This window comes from Crassostrea angulata, chromosome 2, assembly GCF_025612915.1.
Source record: "Crassostrea angulata isolate pt1a10 chromosome 2, ASM2561291v2, whole genome shotgun sequence".
NCBI classification, from domain to species: domain Eukaryota; kingdom Metazoa; phylum Mollusca; class Bivalvia; order Ostreida; family Ostreidae; genus Magallana; species Magallana angulata.
The window spans coordinates 26,822,772-26,850,532 of record NC_069112.1 but is presented as its reverse complement, the minus strand read 5'-3'; the positions used below and the strand labels follow the sequence as shown (position 1 = coordinate 26,850,532).

At 32.3% G+C, this 27,761-nt stretch overlaps 1 protein-coding gene and 1 pseudogene across 1 annotated transcript; both read left to right on the top strand.

Moving 5' to 3' along the window:
* Nucleotides 1-21,960, top strand: LOC128172902 (uncharacterized). Its single transcript, XM_052838639.1, has 3 exons — nt 1-346; nt 12,973-13,176; nt 20,673-21,960. The coding sequence occupies exons 1-3, from the start codon at nt 73-75 to the stop codon at nt 21,350-21,352; spliced, it is 1,158 nt and encodes a 385-aa protein (XP_052694599.1). The 5' UTR covers nt 1-72; the 3' UTR covers nt 21,353-21,960.
* Nucleotides 5,220-10,761, top strand: LOC128172903 (uncharacterized; annotated as a pseudogene).
* Nucleotides 21,961-27,761: the final 5,801 nt, after the last annotated feature.

Here is a 27,761-nt window from a genome sequence, read left to right as displayed (position 1 = left end):
TTAGTCAACTTCAACCACAATCGCAACTTCTCGGGCTCGAGTGACTAGTGCGCATTAATATTTTCCTCAACAATGTCGTATCTGAGTGCACCGCTGGGAAGACTAGAATGTTCAGAATTGTTCAGTTTGTCGTCATTAAAGCTGAAACTTTGCGATGCAGGTGTCAAAGAAGCAATATGCTTTTCCAAGGCATGCGTGCATGCTGCTAAGATGTCTAAGAAGGTGTACGTCTTCACCGAGATTTTTGGCAAGGGACATCATATGCTATTGCAATATATGATGAAACAGGACGGAAGTGATGACCCTTTACTACAAAAACTAATCTCCTACACTTCGAATTTGAAAGGTAAGATTACGTATTTTCTAAGTAGGCCTACCAGAAAGCATTCCTGATGACCTGATGCCAAGTTTTTTGTGAAGGTTCAAATTTGATGCAATTCACTGTAGCCAGGGATTGTGAACTCTGTGATAGCGATTGGTCTGAAAAAAAATCGGATGGACGATCTGGGACCTATACTACAGTGTCACCCATACTTGCCAACCTCCAACATGTGAAAATCTGGTCATGACCAGATTTGGACAGGTCCAGTACAATCACTAGATTTAGCTACGTAGCTTGATTTACCTACATAGCTTTATTTTACCTACCTGAAGTAGGTTTATTTAGCTACTCAGTCATACCTTTGTCTTAAATGGGCATTTGTACTAAAAGTCGCACTAAGGTGCAGCAGTAATTTTCAACTTTGAACTGATCTGACAACAATTCATAAAAAAATCACTCTTACAACTGTTGCTTTTTTTGCGCAAATGCAATCAAAGTTTTAAAAGTTTTGGGGCTATGTATAACTGTTTATGTGTTACCAAACAGCTATTTTCTAAATGGGACAACAAAGAAGAACAGTTCTGGTTAACATGATGATTGATTGGTAATAATTCAGCACAATGTGAAGCAATCACACTTATCCATGCCTCATCGCACACAAGGTGTCATACAGTTAATCAAACAAAAGAAATACATGTTTTTCTTAAAACTGCTCAAATGCAGCGATGTTTCAACTATTTTTCCTGTGGGTTGCTTTTATAAACTTACACAGAACAAATATAAGATTGACAGTTACTTGCGACTTTTTGTCTGTTTTTCATAAAATGCAATATTGCATAAAGGTAGCTAAATAAACCTACTTCAGGTAGGTAAAACAAGCTATGTAGGTAAATCAAGCTACGTAGCTAAATCTAGTGATTGTACTGGACCTGTTGGAAAGTAAAAAATCTGGTCATAGCGCGTAACGACATTCATGACATATTTATCATGCATTTCATAGGTATATACCATAGAAATATATGTTTAAACTTATGTGTAATACTTTATTGCAAAGAAGCATTTTAACTAACAGTTGTTGATATTGAATTTTGTACTCGATTACTTTGTTTTACCTATGGGAATTCATTTTCCCAGATAAGTTGATAGGTACAAAATATCGTTTTCTTTTTGTTGGTTTTGATTCCGCTGGCCCCGATGAAGACCTTTTCTTATTGGAAGCCATCACACTTAAAGATTTAAACTTTCGCTTAGTCAAAACAACTCACGATGATAATTACACTTAATATGTCTGTTATAGCCATCGGCATTGTTTACGCGTTACGTAAATCCAAGCTCAGCTTGGGTTCATAACTGGAAGTCAAACGCGCAACCAACTACCAAATCCGGAAATCGGGAGATTTTTGGGTTGTTCGACAAAAATCGGGTGAAAAGCATGACCCGCCGGGTCATAAACAATAATCGGGTTAAGGGTTGAAAAATCGGGTGTGACCCGACGAAATCGGGTCAGTTGGCAAGTATGGTGTCACCACTTGATAAAATTGTGTATTTTTTGCGGACAAAGTTTGGACTGATTAACCTTATTCATGTACAATTCTGTGGAAAACATTAGTACTGTAGTATTTATTGTCTACTCTAACAATAACATTCTATTGTTTTGCAAAAACATAAACATTCTAGTATACCATTACTATTTCTTCAAACCTTACAATTTTTAACAAAACTTGGTGCTTTAATTAATAATTATAAAACTTCTTTTTATTTATAACAGTCTTAGATTGTTTTATTATTTATCTTTCACTTGCACAACAAAATCATTTTGATATTTTAAAAAAGTATAATACGTGTATAGTTGCATACATTTTTCCGCAAAAAATTACCAAATCTTTGCAGGTCATTTATTCTCACTTATTCAGAAAAATAACAAAAATAACAAGAGAAAAGCTGTCAATGTGACAGCAAACCGGGTTTTCTTTTGTGTGAACAGTATTCATAATCTATTTGTCAATCCTGAATTGATAAATACTACCTATCCAAAGAAATGGGGTACTCTACATGCAATGTTTTTGCCAAAAAATGACTAAGTTCAACAGCTGATATTTTTTGATAAATTATCAGAAATCATATCCTAGCAATTTGCATACCTCTGATTTATGTATAATTGATATGCAAAAGAACAATTTCCTATCTCGAAAACTGTACGAGGAGTTATCGGTACAATAAGGGTACCTTTTTGGCAGCCACTCGCCCGCCCGTCATTTTCACTATTTCAATAATCGATAAACGCGGTTAAAAATTCTCTCTAAAAATTCTTAGAATTAAGAAGCAATAGAGCTACATGGGACCTCACGGCGGTCTCAGAATCTCATGTCGCTTAAAATATATTTACCCCCTTAAGATATTTCTTGATCCGTCTCATTTTTAGATAAGATCTAGAGTACGCATTAACTTATATTCCAGTTTAAATTACATGTCAAATTATTTTAGAAAAATAAGATATTAGGCATTTCTTTTTAACCCTTATCGTATAATACCATGAGAATTACATGTATATTACAGAAATTAGCGCATTTGTCACATCGGCGACGATTCTTATATGCATGACCCTCTTCCTGTTTCAATCATACCTCAAACATTTTTCTAAAAATAATACCGGTATTTTCGATAGAAAAAGTGTCGTTCATTAAAAGCTTATTGCAACAGTTAAGCTAAATATTATGTTTATTTTCCATCCATTCCGGCGATTACGGCATGCCGATTACCTGCAGCAAGGCAGTTGCCATATAAGGTCATGTCAAAATTCGACAAACTTGTAGACTTTACATTTGTCAATGTGTATCATGTCAGATGTGCTATTGCCTAGCCTGAAGACACAAATGCAGAAACTACAGATTGAAAGTGTGCATAGTTTAATGTTTAATTAACTGATGAAAGCAATAAAGCTGCAAATTGTGCATCATGCGAAGGAACTGAGTCAAATCTTACACATGTTTATAGGTTACACGATCAAAATTACACATATTCATACTCAGACTCACACAACAACACGATTACATATTTGGATTTACAAGTTTACATGTCTGGATTTTTGAACACGATTACCCTCCATATGGAACAAGTATGATTGTTTATTACTCCATCGTAATACTAAAACACGCCTAACAGGGGAAAACACAACTGTCGAGAGAATCTATACGCCTGCCATTTACCTGATGGATAATTTTTATTCTTCTTTTGAAATTTAATTTTATGTAACCTAACTTATCATCATAGGAATATAAAGTTGACTTCATAATAATTAGTTTGCACAAAATAAGGAATAATGTTTAATGTTGGTAAAGTCAGATACATGTTGTAACTTTTATGTATAGAATTCATACACCTGCCGAGGAAACCTATATGCCTTCTGTTTATTTGATTGATAAATTTTTTTCTTTGATATTTTTTTCTGTATATTCAACTGAATAACAACTCCCCTAAATATGAAATGTTAAAAAGGAACTGTTTCAAATTGAAAATTGAAAGAAAATTAAACACGAAAGTGCTGAGCCCTTAAATTGTAATATTAATTATATTTCTGAATAAAAAACATGATTTTAAAAGAAGCTGAAGCATTGTTGAGAATTTTCATGCTTTTAAATACTTTTTCATGAATAACTGAATGACTACTCCCTGATCATTGATATCCTTTTTTGATCAGCTGAGCTAAAAGCTCAAGTGAGCTATTCTGATCACATTTTGTCCATCGTCCGTCGGTAAACTTTTTACATTTTGAACTTCTTCTCTAAAACTGCTTGACCAATTTCAATCAAATTTGGCACAAAGCATCCTTATGGTAAGTCGAATATAAATTGCAGAAACAGAAGACTGATCTTTTTTCAAAGCGGAGAAAACCTTGAAAATGTAGGAAAAGGGGGGTCGTTTTTAAAAATCTTCTTGAGAACTACTTGGTCAAATTCAACATAATTTAGCATAAATATTCCCTATGGAAAGGAAAATATATCATGTATTCATCAATCAAGTGATTAATGTGAAAAAGTAATGGGAGTTTATGCCAGGTAAACAACAGTCGTTTATGATGGGGAAGACCGATTAAATTTTTGAAAGTTTTTAATTTGAGGAATTGAGCGCATTGAGACACAATTTTATTCTTTACGTCTATAGGTCCCCTGGAATTTTTAAAATAAAATCTTCTTCTCATATAGTTCATTCCACCAACTGGTATAATATCGAACAAGAAATATAATAAGTTTTTAAAAAATAATATTACTAGTAAGTATAAGGAAGAAAATGTACATATATTCTCTCAAATATTTTGATCGCTTTATAAAGTGTGGGGGGGGGGGGGGGGGGAGAACGAAAATATAGGGTCTTGGAAATTAACAGTGTACCCCTACAAAAAGTTAGTTTTCTATCTTGCATAGGATTTTCTCATTTTTGGTAAAAATGATATTCCATAAAAGTCAAAGATTAAGTTTATGCAAAAATACGTGTAAAATTCGAATACTTAAAAATATCTATTTTTAGCTCACCTGAGCTATTCTGATCACATTTTGTCTGTCGTCCGTCTGTCCGTCCGTCTGTCCGTAAACTTTTCACATTTTCAACATCTTCTCAAGAACTACTAGGCCAATTTCAACCAAACTTGGCACAAATCATCCTTAGGCAAAGGGGATTCAATGTTGTGAAAATTAAGGGCCACACCCGTTTTCAAGGGGAGATAATTAGAAATTAATGAAAAATTTCGAGAAATTTTCAAAAATCTTCTTCTCAAGAACCAAAAAGCCAGAAAAGCTGAAACTTGTGTGGAAGCATCCTCAGGTAGTGTAGATTCAAAGTTGTGAAATTCATGACCCGCGGGGGTAGGGTGGGGCCACAATGGGGGGTCGAAGTTTTACATAGGAATATATAGAGTAAATCTTTAAAAATCTTCTTCTCAGAAACTAATCAGCAAGATGATTCTTTATAATTGTTAAGAGACAATGTCAGTAATCATTGAGCTTTGTCCATATTATAAGTGGAAAGTGTAAAAAATTATTTTTCCTTGATATTGTTATGTTGATTAATATAGGTAAGCGGTATTTTAGAAATGTGGTATTTTTGGCCACATGGTCATTGTTTCCATGGCAACAACCAAAAATAGACAAAAACACTAAAATACCAACAAATCATCAAATTTGTAAAAATAACAATGCATATCAACATAAAATTTTGTTAAATTTGAAAAAAATTGATAACACTAAATTTTGCATTTATTTGGAAATCAGAATGTCAAAGTATTATTTCCCAAATTGCTTTTTTAACATTTTTCATTGTAAAATTTAAAGTATTTTTAAAAATTAATTTCTCTAAAAAGCAACCTGAATTTGTTTTGATTCTATATTAGATAAAAAATTCTTACATTGGTTTATAAGATTTATCAGTGAAAAACGGTAGTCAATGTGTATAAAAGAAATAACATTAAAAGCAAAGTAACCAAACTTTGATTTTGAATATGTAATATTACCCCCCTTTATGGAACTCTTCTGCGGCGGAGGTTCAATTAAACTAACAGAAAGTGGAATCCAAACATGTTGTCTGCTCAGTTGGTTGTAGTCTGCTTGAATTTGCAGAGGACTTACAGCAACTTGTAATGGTAGGTGATATTTTATAAATATGTCTGATCTATGCCAAAAATATTTAATGTAACACATCTATATTGCTTCATAAACGGATAAAAAATTTGACTTTTTGATTGATTTTACAGGGAGTTGTGGTTGCTTGATGTTTGTTTAAAATTGCAGAGGAATGACATCTGATTCAACTTGTAAATGTAAGTGTTGTTCCATCAACATATGTGATTAGTTTAGAATAATTTCAATTAAATTGTTAATTTCTAAAATAAAAATACACTCTTTACCAATTTTACATAGATTTTTAGAAAGAATTGGAATGACTCATGAACTTTGTCTTAATTGTTTTAATTGTCATCCGCTTGAAGTTGCAGAGAAATGACAGCATCTTTTGAAAATATGTGTATTTTTGTCAGTATGTTGGATGGATTTCAAATAAGTTACCAGTAATAATGTAAAGCATTCATAAATTAATGCAAATTTATATGGAAAATACATAACCCCCACCCCTATCTCCCCCCCCCCCCCCACACTAAACATATAAAAAGACAAAATGGTTATTATACATTCTCTTTTAATGGGCAATTTTAATTTTCAATTTTTAATTCCAAATCAATTTAGCCTCCATGATGATAAGATTACACTATCATAGTTAGATTCTCAGATGTAGTACATGTATGTTTGTTTTGGAAATACATGAATGCTCAATATCAGTTCATTAATTAACAAGCTTTTATATTAATAAGATATCTTGTTCTCTTTTAGATGGAAATCAGTTTGTTGGTAGCTTAGCTTTTTCACACCGAATGATACCTGTGGATATACAAAAAGACCTGGCCAAGACATATTATTCCTATGACATGTTGTAATCTTTCCATAGATGCACACCTCTGACAGTTTTCAATTTGTAGGAGTATAAAATCAGAATCAGAATTATTGAAAATAAGGGGAGGTTTCTTCAGTGAAAATGATGAAATACTTACCATCTGTCCAAAACACAGGTATGTGACATGTCTTACGAATGTATCATGTTTCATAATATGGTTATGAATATCAGACAATTAAATTCAAAGACTTGCAGAATTTAAATTAAACACCTTTATCAATAAGAACATGTGATTAGTTTTAAAAGAGTTGCTTGTAAATCTCTGAATTAACAGAAAAAATGACCCATAGAAATTTCCTTTGCTTAATAGCGAATTAGAATTTTCTCTCTATCATTTTCTCTCTATCTCAAAGCATCTAATTTAATTGTAGTAACTGTGCCTTCAGTTTGACAATGACAGACACTAGCTTGCAAATGACAAATTCATATGTTGTTTGCTTTGTTTTGTTTTTAATGTTTTGAATCAGGAAAAATAAGTACAGGTATAAATGGACTGAAGTGTACACTATTACTTGTACTTGTGAATTTAACTAAGGGCATTTCCTTATTTAATTGTCTCTCTGTCTTTCCTCACTTATCTTTCTCTTCTTTAATATTGATGTTGCAAGATATATCTGGGCATTACTGTGAATCAATCAATTATTACAATGCAGATAGAGGTAGATTCTTTTAAATCATCAAAAAGTTTGGCATACACAAGAAACTTAATCTACCAGCATTATAAGTCTACAGATTCATACTAAGTCAACAAATGTGAAAAAAGAAATTGCAAAGTAAAATTTAAGATTTTGACCATATTTTTAAATATTGAGTGACAATTGTAAAACTGTCAGTGGAACAAAAATTAAGCATTAGTAGACATAACTGGGGATGTAGAATTTAAAAAAATATGCCTGCCAGATTGATTATATCAAAAGTATGTGTAAAAACTTTTGATTGCATCATTACTTGACCATGCAGTGGGCATTTGTGAAAAAAATTAGTTAAGTAATGATAAACACATTTACAAATGAGTTTTAACATCTTATTTAGATATGTTCTTGGTGTTGGATGGAGGTCAAGTAGGATGTGTTCCCTTGGATGGAAATGTAATCATCAAAGCAAGAGCAATTCAAAAGGAACCATCACAAAAGAGCAGTCATTCTTCCTGAAGAAGTATAATGATTGTCTTATTAGAATTGGTTCAGGTTTGTCAATTATTTTGGTTATTATGGCATTGAGATTAAAAACACAGAATCTTTATTTCTCTCTCTCTCTCTCTCTCTCTCTCTCTCTCTCTCTCTCTCTCTGTTGATAAATAAAGCCTACGACCAGTAGTCTGTCAAAATATATTGGCCTGCAAAAAAATTTACTTGCCCCCATATATCCATATGTGTAACATTCAAAATTGATTACAAATTGTTTTAGACATTTGGCTTTTAAAATATTTACAAGTCCATCATACTTGTCAATTTTTTAATTTCACTGGCAGGAATAAAAAAATTCCTGGCCGCAGTCTTCGGACCACTGAATTTTTGTAATGACCGATGTTACAGTCCAAATTAAATAAATTCTTTACTGCGAGCGCTTTCAGCCATGTTGGCTCTTCAAACAGTTACACAAAATTAAACGTAGGTAATCAAATAATTGATTTGCTTTTTATTATCTCACCTGAGCTGAAAGCTCAAGTGAGCATTTCTGATTACTTTCTGATTACATCCATATGTCTGTCTGTCTTTCCATCCATCTGTAAACTTTTCGCATTTTTGACTTCTTTCTTGAACCACTGGGTCAGTTTTAACCAAGGAATATAAGTAGAAAAAATCTTTTGAAAAGTCTTTTAAAAAGGGATTTGATGTTTTACATAGGAATATGTGAAGTAAATTTTAAAGATTTTTTTAAACAAGGTATACTCTTAATTGTTATTTTAGATATTTTGTTCTGATACCATGAAGTTAATTTGATGAGCTATTGTTGCTCAGATTAGTGATGTGGCTTCTGGGCCTCTTGTTTGAATTTGTTAGATGATATCTCCATCATTTACTGTAATAGTTTTTCAACTTTTACAGGAGTGTGTTCCAATTGTAGAAAACATCTTGTAAAAAGGATGGAATCAGATAAGGAGAATACACAAGGGGAAAATGAAGTAGACACATATCCAGTTGGTTCTGCTGAAGTTCTTCACAAAGGATGGGCTTTGAAGTCAAAATGCGAGTTTAAGTGATTCACTGAATCTCAAAAATCTTTCTTGAAAGTTTGAGGTTGTAGAAAGCAGTGGTCATAAACTTGACCCAGAAGATGTAGCCTCCGAGATGAGAAGAGTGAGAAATGCAGAAGGAAAGCGCATTTTCAGAATTGATGAGTTCCTTTCAGGAAATCAAGTTTCCAGCTATTTCTGCAGATTGGACTTAAAAAGGAGGAGGATTCCTGTTGTGATCAGATGGTTGGAGAAAAGGACCTAGAAGTTGAAAATGATTTGGACAATTTTAGAAGCTTGGCCACTTTATTATTTTATTAGAACTTCTGATTCACTATTTTTAGGCCACCCGAGTCACTCAGGTGACCTATTGCTATCTATATTTGTCCGTCATCATTTGTTGTACATTGGTTGTAAACTTTTGAACATTTTTAGCTTCTTTTTTGAAACCACTGAACCAATTTAAACCAAAGTTAATATATGTACTAAAGTACATACCAGGTATATATTTATGATGAGGAAGAGTGCCTCTTCCAAAATTGGGAAGTTCATGGCCCTGGGTGAGGTGTTCTGGTGTTAGGGTGGGTGGGGCTCTAAATGCAGTAGTTCTTTGAAAATCTTCATCTTTGCTCCTGGATATTAATCCAATGAAATAAGTATATAGTTATGATAAGGAAGAATGCCTCTTTCAAAGTTATGAATTTCATGGCCCCTGGATCAGGAGTTTTCTTGTAAGGACAGGGCTCTAATGATTATGTATAGGGTAGGGTGGGGTAATTTTTGCCCAATTATTTTTTTGTTCTTAAGATTTGTTCAATTATGTCACTGTATGTTATGCTATGACGTTTTAATAATTTTTTTTAGAATTTCGAAAGGTTTTTTGGATTAAACTATCCCGGAATATTAAAAATGATTTCATAAAAGCCCTATAATTACAATGCACATGAATATACATTGAAAGAGCCACACTGAAGGTACTCAGGTGACCAATAAGAACCATGGGCCACTTGTAAAATGTAGTATTGTTTGTGTGCTATGTGAATGCATCATTTATATTTTCAATTGAAACTCTTCACTTTGAACTGTTGAGGTTAGTCATTGTAGATGTCATAAACGGGGGTGATAATTTTGTTAAAAAAAATTAGGAAAAACAAATTTAGGCAATGAACAATTTTTATATACATGTATGATGACCTTCTGTTAGAAGCAAGAAATATTTCAATAACTTTTTATGTAACCAAGTCAAAACTTAACCTTAAACAAATTTGTATGGTTAAAATTGCATTTCTATTAAATTAGTAAGGTAAAGTATATTCTGCTGTTAATTTTGCTTAACAATAAAACAAATTCAAACAATTGAAAAATTACCGCTATGTATAATGGTAATTTTCTGTTAGAAACACTGATTAAATTTATCAAAATCATAAAGTTTGTATCTCCGTCAAAGTGTGTCCTTCTCTCTCTCTCTCTCTCTCTCTCTCTCTCTCTCTCTCTCTCTCTATATATATATATACACACACACAGATAAGTGTTGCCATACACATCCTTTTCATAATGTGTTTTTTATTATTTTGGTAAAGTTTTTATGAGTTTTTAAATTTAAACATTTCATTATTGTAACACATAAAGTGTGTGAAGGCTTATAAAACCTATCTCGAGTCTGATTAGTATGGCAAAAATGTGTTGCTAGGGAGAACATAATGTTGCTATGGACATGATTTAGAAAAAATAAAGAGAATGGAAGTGATTGGAAAGAATTAAATAATGATGTTTTTAAAATATCAAATATATATACATACAGTCATTAAAAACATATTCTAGGTCTGATTTCTGTGTCAAAAAATGTGTTGCTATGGTTAAAATTATGTTGCTATGGAAATTATTTAATTGAATAAAAAGAAAAATATGATAATAAAATGTTCTTCTCATAATATTTAAAAAAAAAATAATATTAAAATAATCTACATACATGCAGTTAAATAAACGTAAATAAATTAATGACTTGATGTGTCAAAAAGGTGTTGCTATGGACAAAATTGCGTTGCTATGGACCTAAAGCACAAAGAAAAAGCATTAAAAAGTAAAAACTTAACAATCAAGTCATATTGAATGTTTAGTTTATATTTACTTTTACTAATACATAATTTTTATAGGCTATGTAGAGGGCCAACTGAAATAAAAATTGTGGAAAATTGCAAATATTCATCATTCTGCCAAAAAAATTAGGAAAACCAACTACCCAAATTTATTGCTTACGTACATAATATTGACTACTGTCATTATGCTGATATAATTTATTTTTGCAGAGGTCGTTGCTTTTTTTTAAAAAAAGGGTTTAAAATGTATTTGTTTTATGACAATACTGTATCTAGTAAAACATATCTTCTTCTGGTTGTCATAGCAACTATGATGTCATTTCATTGAATAATAATTCCATCCAAATTTTATTATACAAATGACTGTCTTTTTAGGTAAACTATTGAAAAGGTATATTTTTAACTCTAAAATGGGCAATTTTGTATATTTAGATCTCTATTTTTCAAGGATTTTGTTCACTTATAGACAGTATGGAACAAAAACATTTGTTTTGTTGTCATGGAAACCAAGCAAAAAAAAATATCACTCAAAATTTCTTAAAAATGTGTTTTTTGCTTCTCCTTTGATGACTTAGTATGGTTTTAAATGATTTTTAAAATTTTCACTTTCCATGCGAAGCTCAATGCTTACTGACATTGTCTCTTAAAACTTTGGCTCCAGGACAATTCTTCAGCCTCACAAGAAGGTTCAGAGTTTGATGTAGCTAAATACTCCATATATAAACAATTGTAAAGGATCTTTTTGAGAACTGCAATACTCAACATGTGATATGACTATAAAATTGAAGCAGGCAGCTATTTTTTCATTAGAATCTTTTTGCATTACTGTATTGAGTTATTGCCCTTGATTTATTGATTATTTTAATTAATGCATCCACTGTAAACCAATTATTATGATGATTATTTTTATACAATAATAAATATTCAATGTATATAAGTTGTTCTGCATAAGAAGTTTTGGGTTAGGCCGGATTAGTGTGTTTATTTTTGATTTCCAATTTTTAGATACTATGAATTATTTTAGACCGGCACATATATAGGGACAGTGTCTATTGCATATGGAAAAGCGATTGTTTGGGGTGCAGTCATACCTGCTTGTATTGGTGGTGGTTGCGGCGGAGCACTAATGTATGGTCATCCCTGCTGGTGTTCAGGCCTCTCTAGCGCATGTGTGCGGCACTCCCTGCTTGCGTTAGGTTGAGCTGTTGGCGCAAGTGTGCGGTCATCCCTGCTTGCGTTAAACGTTGGTACCTGTTGAGTTGCGTAGGTGTGCGGTCATCCCTGCCTGCGTAATGTTGAGTCTGTATATATGTGCAGGAGCGGTGATTAAAGTCTGCTCTTGTAAATATTGGCAGCAATCAGGGCTATCCGAGTTCCAAGGGGGAAAAAGGGATTTTATTAATACAGGATCTACATGTATTATTGTACATTGTCCAGATTGTTTGTATTATGACTCCATTAAGCTGACTTTATCATACCTATTGTTCCTCAGGTGAGCGATGTGGCCCATGGGCCTCTTGTTTTGTTATTCTGCTGAGGGGCCATATGGTACAATATCCTTTTAACACCAATATAAAGTCATTGTTGCTCATGTGAGCGATGTGGCCCCATTGGCCTCTTGTTTTCAATAATCGGTACGACAGTGATCACTTTGTATATAGTATATCATAAAAGTCAGTACATATGTCTCTGAAATGTATGAAAATATAAATTACCTCTTATATAAACTGATTCTTTTTCTATTACTTTTATTGACTCAAACAAGACTGGCTAAGTGTTTCTTTGGTTATTTTATTTCAAAAATCCAATTATTATTAATGTATAATTTTTTACACTTGGATAGGCAATTTTGTCAATGTAATTATGTAAAATTATAATTGTAGAAGCAACCAAAGCACTGCAGAATGTATCTGGAGGATCAAGAGGGAAAGAAAGTGAGACAGAGTGGGCAGCAAGACTTGCTGTCCATTTTTTTTTACCATTATCATTGGTCCAGGACTATATTCTAGACAGTTGTAGCAGCCATAAAGTCTTGGAGTGCCCCTGCTCCTGCAAATCTCGTATAAATTATGGTGACACATCAATTGGTAAGTTGTACAATTTATAACGTGGTCCACACTTTATTTCTAAAGTTTTATTTGGTATGAAGGCTACAGTATACAATCAGTATTGATTGTATGTGTTTGGTTTTAAGTAATATTTCACTTTCTAGTACATGTTACCCTGTAGCAAGTTGTGTTTTTCTCATTTATGTTATAGGTATATTATGCATCACAAATGTGAGTGAGGTTCCAGATATTATTATTGTGGATGCCCATACCATGTTTTTATACCCCCGCAAACGAAGTTTAGGGGGGTATATTGGTTTCACCCTGTCCGTCTGTCCGTCTGTCTGTAGACGCAACTTTGTCCCCCTATAGAATTTTTTATTACTGCATGGAACAGTTTGAAAATTTGTACATATGTTGAACACCATCTGAAGATGTGCACCTGCAATTTTTTTTAAGATCAGACAAGATTTAATGATTTTATGACACTTTTCATTTTCCTTATTCTATATATATTGTACACTAATTTTGAAAAGTAAGGGAGGTAATCCTTACAGATTTTATTAATTAATTAATAGAAAACACTCTAAAATATATTTATATAAATACATCCAGATGGAGGTTTTTTGTCTTTATGTCTTAATTAATAAAAAAAAATATTTTTTTATAAGTATTCTATCAACTGACAATGCAAAGTTTTTGTTTGTCAATGATAAATTCTTAGGAGCTAATAAGAACATCAAAGACAAGTGTGGCTGAATTCATTTGTCCCAAGGAAGCCATTGTCTGAGCCATGGTTCAGATGGAGCATGTGTTTAGGGGAAATTGATAATCTGTAAAATGGGTGATGGTTTTGGGGCTATTTTAAAACTGTTTCATGTAAACCAAAAGTTCTATCATTATAAGGAAATTAATAATATCATTTTTAATAAAGAAGTTAAACTATTTTTAGAAGTTGTTTAAATTTATTTGTCAAGTAAGTTGATGAAGTGACCCTATTGGGCATTAATTTAAATGAAATTCAAAATTACTGATATGATTGTAGTGTTTTGGCAATTTTAAAATTGTTTGTAATATTAAATTTTCTTTTTTACATATTTTTACATAGTATGGTAATTATGATAATGTTTTGGGAGTTTATTAGATTTAACAAGCTCATCAAAGAAAATCATAGTCCTATGGGATCAATTTTCTGATATGGAGTTCCATTGTGCCATAGGAGAAAGTGAGGAAAATTTGAAACAACTAATTGCATGTGTCAAGACTCTTATTAGAAAGATATTGAAAGTTTTATCAACAGAAGAGCATTGCTTGGCTACCGGTATTTCCATTTACTGCAAAGGGAGGGGTTATTGTCATTTTGTTGGTTTATATTTAGATCAATTAAATTTTAAAAAAAATATATCATCAGATACATACATTTGTAAATGTATTACTGTTATAGATATGTATTTACAGTGAAATTCTTGATTTTAATTTTTCTTTGTTAACTAATTTTTTTTGTTACAATTCTAGAAATTTTTTTTGTATGTGTTCCAAACCTTTATTATTCAATTCAATTATTTGTCCCATTTGAAATTAGCCTTGCGGGGGTATTAGTCCCACTAGGACAGTTCTAGTTGCTCTTTAGTATGCAGTGTTATATATCAAAATTAAAATAAACCTGGCATCAGCCTGCACTTTGCTATACTTCATAAAGTGAAATTATTTTTTCGTATTAGAACATGTGACATTTAACCTGTTAGTGCAATTTTTGTGCGCCGTAAATTGCAGATTTTTACTATGGGAGGCACTGTAGCTCCCAGGTCATCCATTTGAATTTTTTTAAACCGGGAGCTACAGATCTGCAGCTACAGACATATCAGTTTACAGTGTCATGATAACAGTTTGATTTGTTCTTGAAAGCAACATTGTGAGTGAAAAACAAAGATTATTCATTAAAATAAACCATTTACCGTAAAGTTGCGTGTATAACACACACTTTCTTAACCAAAATTTAATCAAAAGTTAGGGGTGCGTATTATACGTAGAACCAAATTTTTACCCCATTCACAGGATGAACCTCTGCCATTCAGTCAAATGAAAGGTGACTGAAAGGTAACGGAAATGTGGCTGAATGGCATAGCTATGTCATTCATTCACCTTTCCAGACCCTTCAGTGAACATTCAGTTGACTGAATGGCAGAGCTTCATCCTGTGATTTTTTCAGGCCATGATTCTGGGTAACAAGGGAGTAGTGACTGCCGATATCGCGTTTTATGCAAGTTGTATTAGTGTATACTAAACTTACTGTGTCAGAAATACCTTATTCTTAGTTTTATTTCCATGTTTTCAAATATTTTCCCTCTCTCACCCCTATTCCTTGCATCAAACAAGTTAAAATATCGCCAGTGTATTCGCCATTATGTAGGCAGCCACCTGTTGACTCTGCACTTGGTCAATGTTTGTTTAACAATTTCCGGTGTCAGAAGCATGCACCTGTCTTGTGTCAGACTTCACTGGATATTCTCAAGCAATTTTAGAAATAACGATGGCAGACATTTTCTACGATACTTTGCATCTCTAACCTCTGCTTTGAGATTTTGACGAACATGCTCTGTTTAACAGTGGAAAGTGTATGGTAAAAGAACGGTCTCAAATCGATATTGTTTCAAAATTTCCAGAACTTGTCATTAGCGAAGATCATGATTTGCTATACTGAATAATGCTATGAATAATGAATAATGCTATGTTGATAAAACAAACCGAAATAGATGGTGTGATGTCATAGATTAAAGGATCACATGAAAAAATTAATTTTTGCTTCATAAATTTTAAAAGCCTTTTGAAACTTAAAAAAAACTAACCGACTTGTGCTGAAACACACATATTAGATACGGTATAATGAAAACATAATTTAGGCTTAAAAAATAAACGTATCTGTATTTTGTTATCTGAAGTTTTATTCATTCATTTTCTAAAAAAAATATAACATTAATGGCGTGGGGAAAATGATTCAGGTAAGACAGGCTTGTAAACAGAATAATGTTTATGGATCGACATCGAAACGAGGTGTTCTTGATAATTACAATCGCAATTTGCAAAGGAGTTAATTCAGTTAAATTTTATTTCTGACTCTCTTACAAGCCTTGATCAAAACCGCAAACGCAATTTCACTGACCTTTCGTGTTTAGTCCATTCACGGATCACAGTTAAATTTAACTCCTTGTGCTTCTATGTCCGTTTTGTTCCATAAAAAGAACTTAAAAGAACTTAGAAGTTAAAATAGCTTTCCTATATAATGTTGAAGGAAAATCATATTGCTTTTGAATCTGATTCTGTGATAGAAATTCCCCTGAAAATGCCTAAGTAGACTCTAACTCAACTTTTGATCACTTTGTTTCCAAATTTCCAACCGCTCTGCGACTTAACGAGGCCGGGTCTAATTTTTTCTGCCCTAGATTTTTTAATGAAATTTTTTACAGGAATATATACTGATATAATTATCATTTTAAGATATGAAAATAAGACATTTACCACACCGTTTGTTCAAGGGGTCATCTCAAATTTTGTTAATTTTTTACATTGGACCCTATGGGATTTTGCTTGAAATGCACATTTTTTGCATTTTTTTAAAACTTCTGCCCTAGGGATTTCTTTTTCTGTTCTACATATTTAAGTTATAGCTTAAAGGCATCAAATGATCAAATGAAAAAAACCTTTTACCTCCTGGTTTGTTCCAGGGGTCTTATCAAAGTTGTTTTTTGTATGCCCAATTTCCAAGTTTGCCAGATAATGGCTATTTTTTATTTGACTAAGACGGAAATGGTGATCTTTATAGTATTATTAAAACATTCAGACACATTTAAGTAATAAATAAATATATAACATCACATATTAAGGGTCATTAATATAAAATACATGGTTACTGTCTTGAAATATATGAATTAAGCTATATTTAGGCGGGTTAAGAAAACGTGACAGAGGGCTAGGCTTGCTGAACCATCTTCACGATTTCGAACCGAGCCCAAATATAGCTTATAATTTGAGACATTTACGTTTATTCCACACTATAATATCAATTTTACGCATCAAACGAGCTATTTTCAACAAATTTCGCCGAATATCTGCAGTTGAAACTATCACGCCATGGCGTCAACAAAGCAAAAAGATGACGTCACAATACAAAAGAAACGCTGCGCGAAAGCGTGCGTACTCGTTCTGTACTCGGCCTCGTTAAACAGAAGTGGTACTATTCCGCCAAGCTTCAATCGTTTTTAGCTCAAGTGAGCTTTTCTTATCACCTTTTGTCCGTCTGTCTGTCCGTCTGTCCGTCCGTCTGTAAACTTTTTACATTTTGAACTTGTTCTCTAAAACCGCTTATCCAATTTCAACCAAATTTGGCACAAAGCATCCTTATGGGAGGGCGAATATAAATTGCAGAAATAAAAGTCCAATCTATATTCAAAGCGGAGAAAACCTTGAAACTGTAGAAAAAGGGGGGTTCATTTTTAAAAATCTTCTTCTCAGAACTACTGATTCCAATTCAACGTAGTTTAGCATAAATTATCCTTAAGAATAATAAAGGAAAGGCGTGTTTCAATCGGGTTCGGCATCCGGTAAAATGGGTAGACAAGACTTGGCCTGAGCAAAACAAAAGATTGGCAGTTATTAATCTGCCAATCTCATTAAAATTTCAGGATATTTGATGGACCAGTATATTTGTATTTGCTGTAAATATTGCTGCAAAATAATGCGTATTTGGAATTGACGATTGCCGATCTGCCCCGGCTTTTATTTTGCCACGGCACTGGTTTGCATACCCATTTTACCAAGACTCGTATTCCATACTTCTAAAACGAGGTTCTTTGTTTAAAGCAGCCATGACATTATACGAAAAAGGGTCGATCTGACTATGATGAATTTGCTTGTTGTGCAACAGTTCGCGAATGAAGGGAAATTTTTGAAACATGCAAAATATATTGGTGCCGATTTTGTGAAGTAAATTGAGGCTAAATATTTCAATGCGTTGACAGTTTTCACACATGACGTCGGTGTTAGCTTGTTCTGATTTTCGTTTCGTTTTCATTATTTATGCTTTGTAACCTGGGAGCTATCGTCTGTATTTCGTGAATTTTACGTATCAAATTACCTGCGCAAATTAAGAAAAATCTGATATATCAGAAACGTACTGAAATACAATTCATTCTATCGGTAATTCGGCATTATCTTTTGCGTAATGGTAGATTAATGCAATAGGTTTTGTTGAGATGCTCGGCATTTTCTCGAGTTTATTCAGTTTAAATAGAGTTTGATATCGCTGTCGGAAATATGTAGGTATATACATGTATATATATGATTCATTTTGAAGAAATAAATTGTGTTCTTTATTTGTTATAGTGCATGTTTCTTGTGTTTAATTGTTTACAATTTCTATTTACTAACCATATTTGAGTGTTAAGCTTCGAATTATAAGCAAGATACAGAGATTTGCTCACAATTCTATGTTTGTACACAGATCTTAAAAACTAAAGATTAAAAAGGTAAAAAAATTGTCAATATTTATTAAGAAAATTTTCAAAGTCTGTTGTTCCAGAAACCAACTTTAACAACTTATTGTATTGTGAGCTCTATCTTGCTTATAATTCTATGATTGACGCTGAAATTTTGGTTGAACATTAGAAATTCTATATGAATTAGAGTATGTTAGATACTTGTACAAACAAAATAAAGAATGATATTCTGTATATACCTACTCTCTTGGGCCCCCTCTTTATACAATAAATAATTTAAAATCTACATCAATTTTGATAGTTTTTCAGACACGGGTAAATAAAAACGACATCTTTAAAACAGTTTTCATAGTTCTGACACAGTTCTGTTGCCGGGATAAAGTAATTATAGCTATTCCTAAGAAAATATCACAGCGGAAAATTATCCTGGTTTGTACGCGAAGTAAATAACAGTCATTTAATTATAATGGAGAAGACAAATAAAATTTTTGAATGTTTTTAATTTGAGGAATTGAGGTACAATTTTCTTCTTCACAACTATGCATGTAGGATTTTTAAAATAAAAAACAATAACTATTATATTTTTTTTAAAAATACAATAACTAGTAAGTAGTTGATGAAAAAAATGTACCTATATGCTTTCATATATTTTGTTCCCTTTACAAGGTGGGGATGGGGGGGGGGGGGGCAGAACAAAAATATAGGGAATTGGTAGTTAACAACTTAACAGTATACTCCTATCAAATGTTTAGTTTTATATCTTGCATAGGATTTCTTATTCTGGTAAAAAATAGTATTTCATGAAGGTACAATGTCAAAGATTACGTGTATGCAAAAATAAGTGTAAAATTCGAATACTTTACAAAAATTTTTTTTTTTTATTCTACCGAGGGACCATACGGCACAATATCTTTTGAACGCCCATTGTTGCTCAGGTTAGCGATGTGGCCCCATGGGCCTCTTGATTTTCAATTGTACAAGTGAATTTTCTTTTCTGTTTCACTTTATTATAATAAAAAAGGCTTTTCTTGTCAAAAGAAGTGTCATATTTATTTATCATTATAATCAAATACTTGCAACATTGTTGTACTATTTTTTTGTTAAGTCATCTTGATCGAAGCGTCTTTCTAGGTCATCACAAAAGAAAGTATGGAGCATTGTTATTGTCATAATTTGTAAGAAATGTAAATATAAGAAATAAGGTATCATTTTTGGATGTATATCGGGATATAAATACGGGTTGGTACGTGATCAAATCTTCCATAAAGCCCTTCAGGCTAATAAGCAATAAACATGTGTAATGATTTTTTTGCAATAAATAAACACGATAATGCAGTTGGTTTGGTCAAGCATTTTAGATAGCATGTGTGGTGGATTTGTTTGTAAACAACCATACCATAGGTAATCTTGTGAATTGAAATAAATAAAGTATGTTTTATTTTTATAATTAGGGACACACTGTTGATTTATTCAAATTATGAACCTGCGAAAATTGTTCAAAGACTGTTCATAGCAGAAAGAAAATAATTTATTTTTGAACTTTGAAATTTTTTTTTTGATTCTTGTAATCATGATGAGTTATTGTATTATAAATGCATCACTACCTATTTTATAAGGAAATATACTGATTTTATGTTTAAAGCAACACGAATTTAAACATAATTCATTTACTTTTTTATTCAAATATTATTTGATATATGACTATTAGTACAAAAATTCAAATTATTGATATCTTTCTATATAAAAGAACATGTCAGCTCGACGCCTTTGTGGCCTTTCCGGCCTTTGGTTTTATTGTTATATCCATTATTTGCCATTTATACAAAGGCAGTCAGTTAAGATATAATTGTTAACTTTCATGGTTTTTAGTTAACTTAATATGGTTTATACGAAGTCAGTAAATTCTATCACTTATAAACCATATTGGGTCAACTACAAACCGTGAAATGAATATTATCATGAAACATGAAATGATATTGTGTTATTTGATATGATATCCTATCATGTAATGTGATATTGTATCAAATCATATTTACATTGCAGGTCATCCTAAAACATGGTTTGGACTTTTTGACATAGTGATTGGAAAAACTTTGAGCCCTCAAGAGAGAAATAAGAGAAGAAAACCTGAAACTGAAGTACACATAGCAGCTACTGTAATTCCTGAGGAGCCTGATGAAGAGTCTGAGACATTACTTGAAAGTTCAGAAGATAACCTCTCACAAATTGAGGTTAAGTTTGAAAGCCTTCATAAGTTTTTTTCACAAATTGCCTCTCAAAGCATAGTTTTTTCATTCTATCAGAAAAAATGTAATTCAGCTGTTAGTATTGTGCCATCCATTGCAGTGAGCAAAACTCATGTGCAGTTTCATTTTTATGACTGTGAGAAAGACCTTTATTTTTTGAGTCGGGAAATGCCATTGTTTTCTGAGGATGACAATGAATTACTTCTGGAAACAGTTATTGCAACATGGTTAGTTTTAAACTATAGACATCTGTTGTCTGGACCTACAGAGGGAATGGTTAAGGGTGAAAAGTTTGGTTTTCATTCAAATGTTTCAGATGAAGTATTGAATCTGTACAGAAATGAAATCAAAATGGGTATAACTAAGATTAAAACTGAACATTTGGATCTTAAGAGTGGATTGTATTATCAGGGTGTTATTGTGGATGCAAGTGACACCTTAAAACGGAAAAAGAATATGAAAAAGCAGCAGAGTTGAAAATTAAAAAAATTTCCAACTCTGTCGCATTTTCAAGTGAACTTTTCTGATCAGGCATTGTCCGTTGTCCGTCCGTAAATAGTGAGCGATGTGGTTCAAACCTCCAAGATGGTGTGTCTTTAGGAAGAGGGTGTGCAGTGACCTTGAACCTTGAGTAAATTTAAACTTTTGGGAAAAATATTGTATAGCTATCTTAAGCTTAATCATACCATTTAGTAATGTCAATGAATTATGGATATGCAGTGACTATTGGATCAAATTTCGTTATTCTGTGGGTAGAACAAAACAAGCAAAACTTTTTTCAGTGAAAATAGTCTCTTTCAAAATAAACTTTTTGTGCTACATATATTGTACTTTGCAGTTATATGTCCTTTGCTAAAAGCAGGGCCAATTTGAGATTGTAAGTATTAACGATGTCTAGTTACTTTATATATTTTTTACATTTGGAAAATTAAAATTTTTAAAAAGTTAAATAGATACATTATATTTATGTACATATGATTTTTTTTACATATATATTATTAAATTGGAATGTAATTTTAATAAATATGTCTGTATATGTCTGTATATATAACCAATCATATAGAAATAAATATGAAAATAACAAATCTCAATTATGTTTTTTATTTGACAGCTTACATGAACAAAACAATGATATCTGTCTTAGGTGCTTTCTTAGATAAAATTGATACGACAAGTTTTTAACAATTTTCTATGCTATGTTGTTAAATTTTTTTTTTCACTGTCTGGTTATGTAACTATATTTTTATGCCCCCTTCGAAGAAGGGAAGGCATATTGCTTTGCTGATGTCTGTCTGTCGGTCGGTCGGTCCACCAACAGTTTCCATTCATTGTCTTCGCAAAGGATGCACATATCGAAATAAAATTTGGTATACAGCTTTATCATAATAATATCTAGGTCAAGTTCGATATTGGGTATGATCGAGCAATTTTCGACATAGTTGTGCTCCATGGACGTAGAAAAATTCTAATTATTTGCAGTTTCCGTTCATTTTCTACGCAGAGGATGCACATATTGAAATGAAATTTGGTATACAGATTTATCATAATAATATCTAGGTCAAGTTCGATATTGGGTATGATCGAGCAATTTTCGACATAGTTGTGCTCCATGGACGTAGAAAAATTCTAATTATTTGCAGTTTCCGTTCATTTTCTACGCAGAGGATGCACATATTGAAATGAAATTTGGTATACAGATTTATCATAATAATATCTTGGTCCAGTTTTTTTGGTAAGATCAAGCATTTTTTGATAGAGTTGTGTGCCTTGCACTTAGAAAAATTTCAATTATTTGTAGTTTTCGATCATTTTCTTCGCTGAAATTTTCAAGGGAGGGGGCATAAGTGTTTTACAAACTTCTCTTGTTTCTGCAATGATCACTACCTTCAAAACCCGCATGAATCATCAAAGAAAGCATTTTATTGTTTATATTAACATCTTTCTTTAACTAATTAATAAACTGATTATGAAAAGTTAGTAAAATTCACTAAATTACCGTAAATGAACAAAAGTACGTTAGCTAAAAGAAACAGCCAAATTTAATCGTCTTCTGTGAGACTTTGAGTCTGGCATCTTCATGATTATTTCGTGCAGTCCTGGATTTTACTTAGGTCGCTGTAGGTTCAGACCAATCGATAAACAGGGCGTGTCAATTTCAGTCCTGTCACTCTCAGCCGCTGTAGATTTCGACAAATCGATAAATAGGGCGTGTAGATTTCAGTCTGGCTGTTTCTATAGAGCTATGAATTGACTATAAGTTTCCGTAAGAAATAGAGGAAATTATGCTTGGTAGATGTAAATATAGAGCTATGAATTAACGATAAGTTTCCGTAAGAAATAGAGGGAACCATACACGGTAGATGTAAAAATTTAAACAATTAAATGCTTCTTTGATGATTAAATGTAAATACATGTAAGTACGTTAGCGTAAAGAAACGGCCAAATAGGGCGTATATATCAATTTCAGACCTGCCAGTTTCAGCCGCTGAAGATTTCGACCAATCGATTAAATTGGGTGTTAAGATTTCAGACTGGCTGTTTCTACAGAGCTATGAATTAACTAAGTTTCCGTGAGAAATAGAGGGATTAATACCTGGTAGATGTAAATATTTCGCTATGAAAATGCCACAGGCATACAAACTTATACATTGTAGTGCATTTATGAACAATTGTTCATAAAATCGGATGCTATATGAAATTTACGTTCGGGATATGAAGGTAGTGATCATTGCAGAAAAAGATACATAACACTCTAACGCGGGTTATGTATTTTTATTTATTTTTTTTATTTTATCTACCTTCGTAACCCGCATGAATCATCAAAGAAAGCATTTCAATGTTTATATTAACAGTTTTAATGTGTTACACACAAGAGTAGGGAAACTATTAAGGTCTCACAACACTATTTTTCCGAAGGTTCACGTCAAAACATGGCTGGGGCAAAATAATTCCCGAATTCCCCTTCGTTTTAAGGGGTTTTCCGCCAGCGACATGTACTGTACTTTTTATGAGATGAAAAACAAGATATGTGCAAAAAAAAACCGAAGGCATCCTAACATCCAGAAATGTCTTAAACTTATTAGAACCTTGAATTGTTACTGGGTTCTAATAAGTTTAAGACTTGTCTGGATGTTAGGATGCTGTCATTTTTGGGGGGGGGGGGTTTGCACTGGTAAGGGTAGACCACATGTAGGTGACCCTGATAATTTCTGTCCCAAGGGTAGAGACCTTTGATTTTTCCAAGCCCGATGTTATCAGTTCCAATTTTATTATTTACAGAAGTTGCAGCAAATGCCTAGATTATATAATCTAGACATGATACCATCATCATATTTTTACAGAGAAAGTGAAAGGCCCCTTATAGTTGACCCTCTGAAATTTTGCCCCAAGGGTAGAGAGCTTCGGTGGTTTTAAATTCCCATTACATTATATAGATATGTTACGGTAGGCTGACGTTATTCAAAGTAATCAAATCATGCGCGGTGGCGGGCTGAATTTTTACAAAGGAATAAATAGAGAAAATGTCTTTCAAACCTTTTTTCTAAAAATGTGAAGCAACAAAAAGTTTTCCATAAGGAAAAATTAACGCTCTTTTCATAAAAAAAAATATGTCTCAGCAAAACTTCAATATTTCAAGAATATTTATAATGCAAAACAAAAGTATTATTACTGCTTTTTCAGTTTTTTGAAATGTATGTCAGTGAACAGAAATGTTGTGACCAGTAGATGTCTACCGTTGTCTTTTGGTGTTTTGGGTTTTTTTGTTGGAAAAACATTTTGTTGAAAGAGAAATGTACAAACGTGATTTATAAATGTATTAAAAATTCAATAAAGTTCCCACTTCAATTTACAAATGGAATGAAGAGCTGTCTCTACATGGATTTAATTATTTACTGTATACAAGATGTGTTTAAAGTTTGTTTTAAATTTACTTTTGATTCCTCACTACAATGACATTCATTGAATTACCCCTGAATGTTACTACTTAAAAAAATTAAAATCAAAACTGATAACTGTTGTAGATTTTGTTGTACTGAAAATAGAAATTATACCGCATGTGTTTGTAATGTGTGAAAAAATATTACCTCTGTGGAGGAAATTTAGCTAGAAAAAATGTACACAACAACCTCGAATATAGAGCTCGTTTTAATGTTGTATAGGTGAGATGCCATGAAATTGGGACAACAAAGTAATATATTATGTTGCAAACAGGATATTTTTTCACGCTAGTTACAAAGTAGAATTCCAAATTTGTGTAGACTTTAATATCATTTAAGAATGAAATATAGCGTTGACAGATGTGTAGCAGTACACAATTCAAAACTGTCAAATTTTGAAACCAGTGGTCGCTTTTGAAAGGTATTTTTGAACAAAACTAGCGTTTTGTTTTCAATACTTTATTTCTTCCTTTATAACAACAGCAGCGATCGATCGACTTTGTATTTTTACCTTCCATACACCTGCTTAATTAAAAGCTTATTACTTTATTGATGTGGGTGTGTGTGCATACATGTATATGAATGGGTGGTGAAAGGAAAAACAAAGCAAAAATTCTTTGTAATTAACTTGTATATGCCTTAAAATTGTCATGAAAATACAATGAAGAAATGGGAATTTTAAAAAAATCCTAGGATGCCCATCAACCATCAGGCGAACCATCAACCTGTCAACACATACATCACTTACAACCTTTGCCAATTACATCAACGACTATTATGAAAATAGACGATTTCAAAGACAACTGGAAATGCAGTTAGACATTTTTAAATTTACTTATATAGAGTTTATATTTCACTCCAAACCGAAGGTGTATGAACAAGTCAATAAAATTTCCAAAACCAAACAAACTACTGCAATATGCGTTGCGTAAAAAAATGTATGGAAGGAGTTACTTGTCCTTAGTTGCAACTAGATATTTAAAGAGTTAAAGGTTTTTAATGTTTATTAAAGAAACATGAAACTAGAAACGTTAACAAACAAGAATGTTAAACGTATGTTATTCTTACCTCTATAAGAGTATGAATTCATATGACACAGTTTCCTGACATATATTTTTAATGAAATACCCATACACACTTTAATTTATGCATAAGTAAAACAGATAATTACCGAGAGCGATTTATAATATCTAACGAAACACTACCTCACTATGTCTGTGATAGCTAAAACTCAGGGAACCCTCTCATGGGAGGGTATTTGAAATAAATGGAAACAAAGAGTACAAATCATGTGTTTGTAAGCAATATTATTTTGATTCAATCTCTAGTCGCTCTCACCCGCCTTCTATAACATTAAAATACCCATCTATTTAACCTGTTTAACTCTTACGTATCTTTTGGTTAAAAAGAATTAAAACCTAACGTAAAACCAAATACATCTCCCGATTGATCGTACTGATGGGCTGAAAAAATGCAGCTAGCTTTCAAAAGTATTAAGCTATTTGACAAACAAATACGATCGAGAAACATATTACATATAATACCGGAAAATCATAATGCAATGTGTGTACATGTGTGTGCGTGTGTGTGTGAGAGAGAGAGAGAGAGAATTACTAGCGCATGGAAGTGTAGAGTGCTTTTTAACCTCTTGATGCCCCCTACATAGGAGTATTCAAACGTTTGAGTGCCCATATTTCAAGGTTAAAAGGTCAAAGTAACTATTTCAGGATATACACTTTCATAAAAAGCTAAGGAAACTCAACAGCATTTCTTATTTCTAAATGACCTAAACCTTTGACCCTTTTCAGCATGTTGAAAGGACAAAGAAGCCATCTATGAAATTATGCCTCCAAAAATTTGCCTTCCACTATGCCCTCATTCAATTTTGCTTTACATACTTAAGCTTAGAACATATTCGGAAATTATTGAATCAACCCATAGATTTTCCTTTCTAAGTGACAGATTTTAGTATAAGAATTTGCATAAATATTAAACAAACTTTAACAAAGAATTAGACAAAGTAATACTTAAGAAATATTAAATTTAATAGTTTGTTTACAGCGGTATATAAACAAGTTGATGGCCGGGTCACCCGGCGCAGACATTAACTTAGATGCTAGGAAATTCAAACTTCAAATTACAAAGAGTTGCAAGACCTAAAGAAATCAAATAATACATACTCATTTTGATGTATATTGTGACAAATTTTTGTTCAAGTTGAAATACAGAGATATAATAAGAATAATTTCTTAGCCAGCGAATATGTATACAAATGGTGAGAATTTCTAAAGACGATATATTCAGGCCAAACAACTGCTTAAACAAACACTATACGACGGAAAGGGGCCAATAGCTTAGGTTAGTCTGGTTTTATTTAATTGATTGTTTAACAAAAAAAACGAAAGACTTCTAAGTATTATTTGATGCCAACAGCTGTAAAATATTTACAGAATGGCTGCAAGAGGCGTTGAACAGTAACTTGACTTTCGGGTGGCAATATAATGCAAAATTTATTCACAAAATCATAAATAGAGAGTACAATATATGTATATGTTGGCTCCTACAATGATGACCAAAAAAATGCAAATTAAGAATGATTCATGTTTTTCGTTCGTTTGTAAAGTGTTTATCTATTTTATCAAAGGATTGACAGTACGTCTCAATTATTTCCGTACAACCCTCGTATATTGACTATGTATCCATCAGTGTCTCTGTAAACTTACAAAAAATGGTGAAAAACACCTCTATTTTGAACACGAGTTTTTTAATGAAAATGAGATACGTATGTACTTCTTACATTTTCCTTCGAGAAAAAACAAATAAAATCATATATAACTTAAAGCTGCTTGGTCCGATTTTATATCAAATTTTATGCACGCTTTTAACCGATGGTAATGCTAAGCATATGTATAATAATAGACATTGCAGTAGTTTTCCCAGTCAATTAA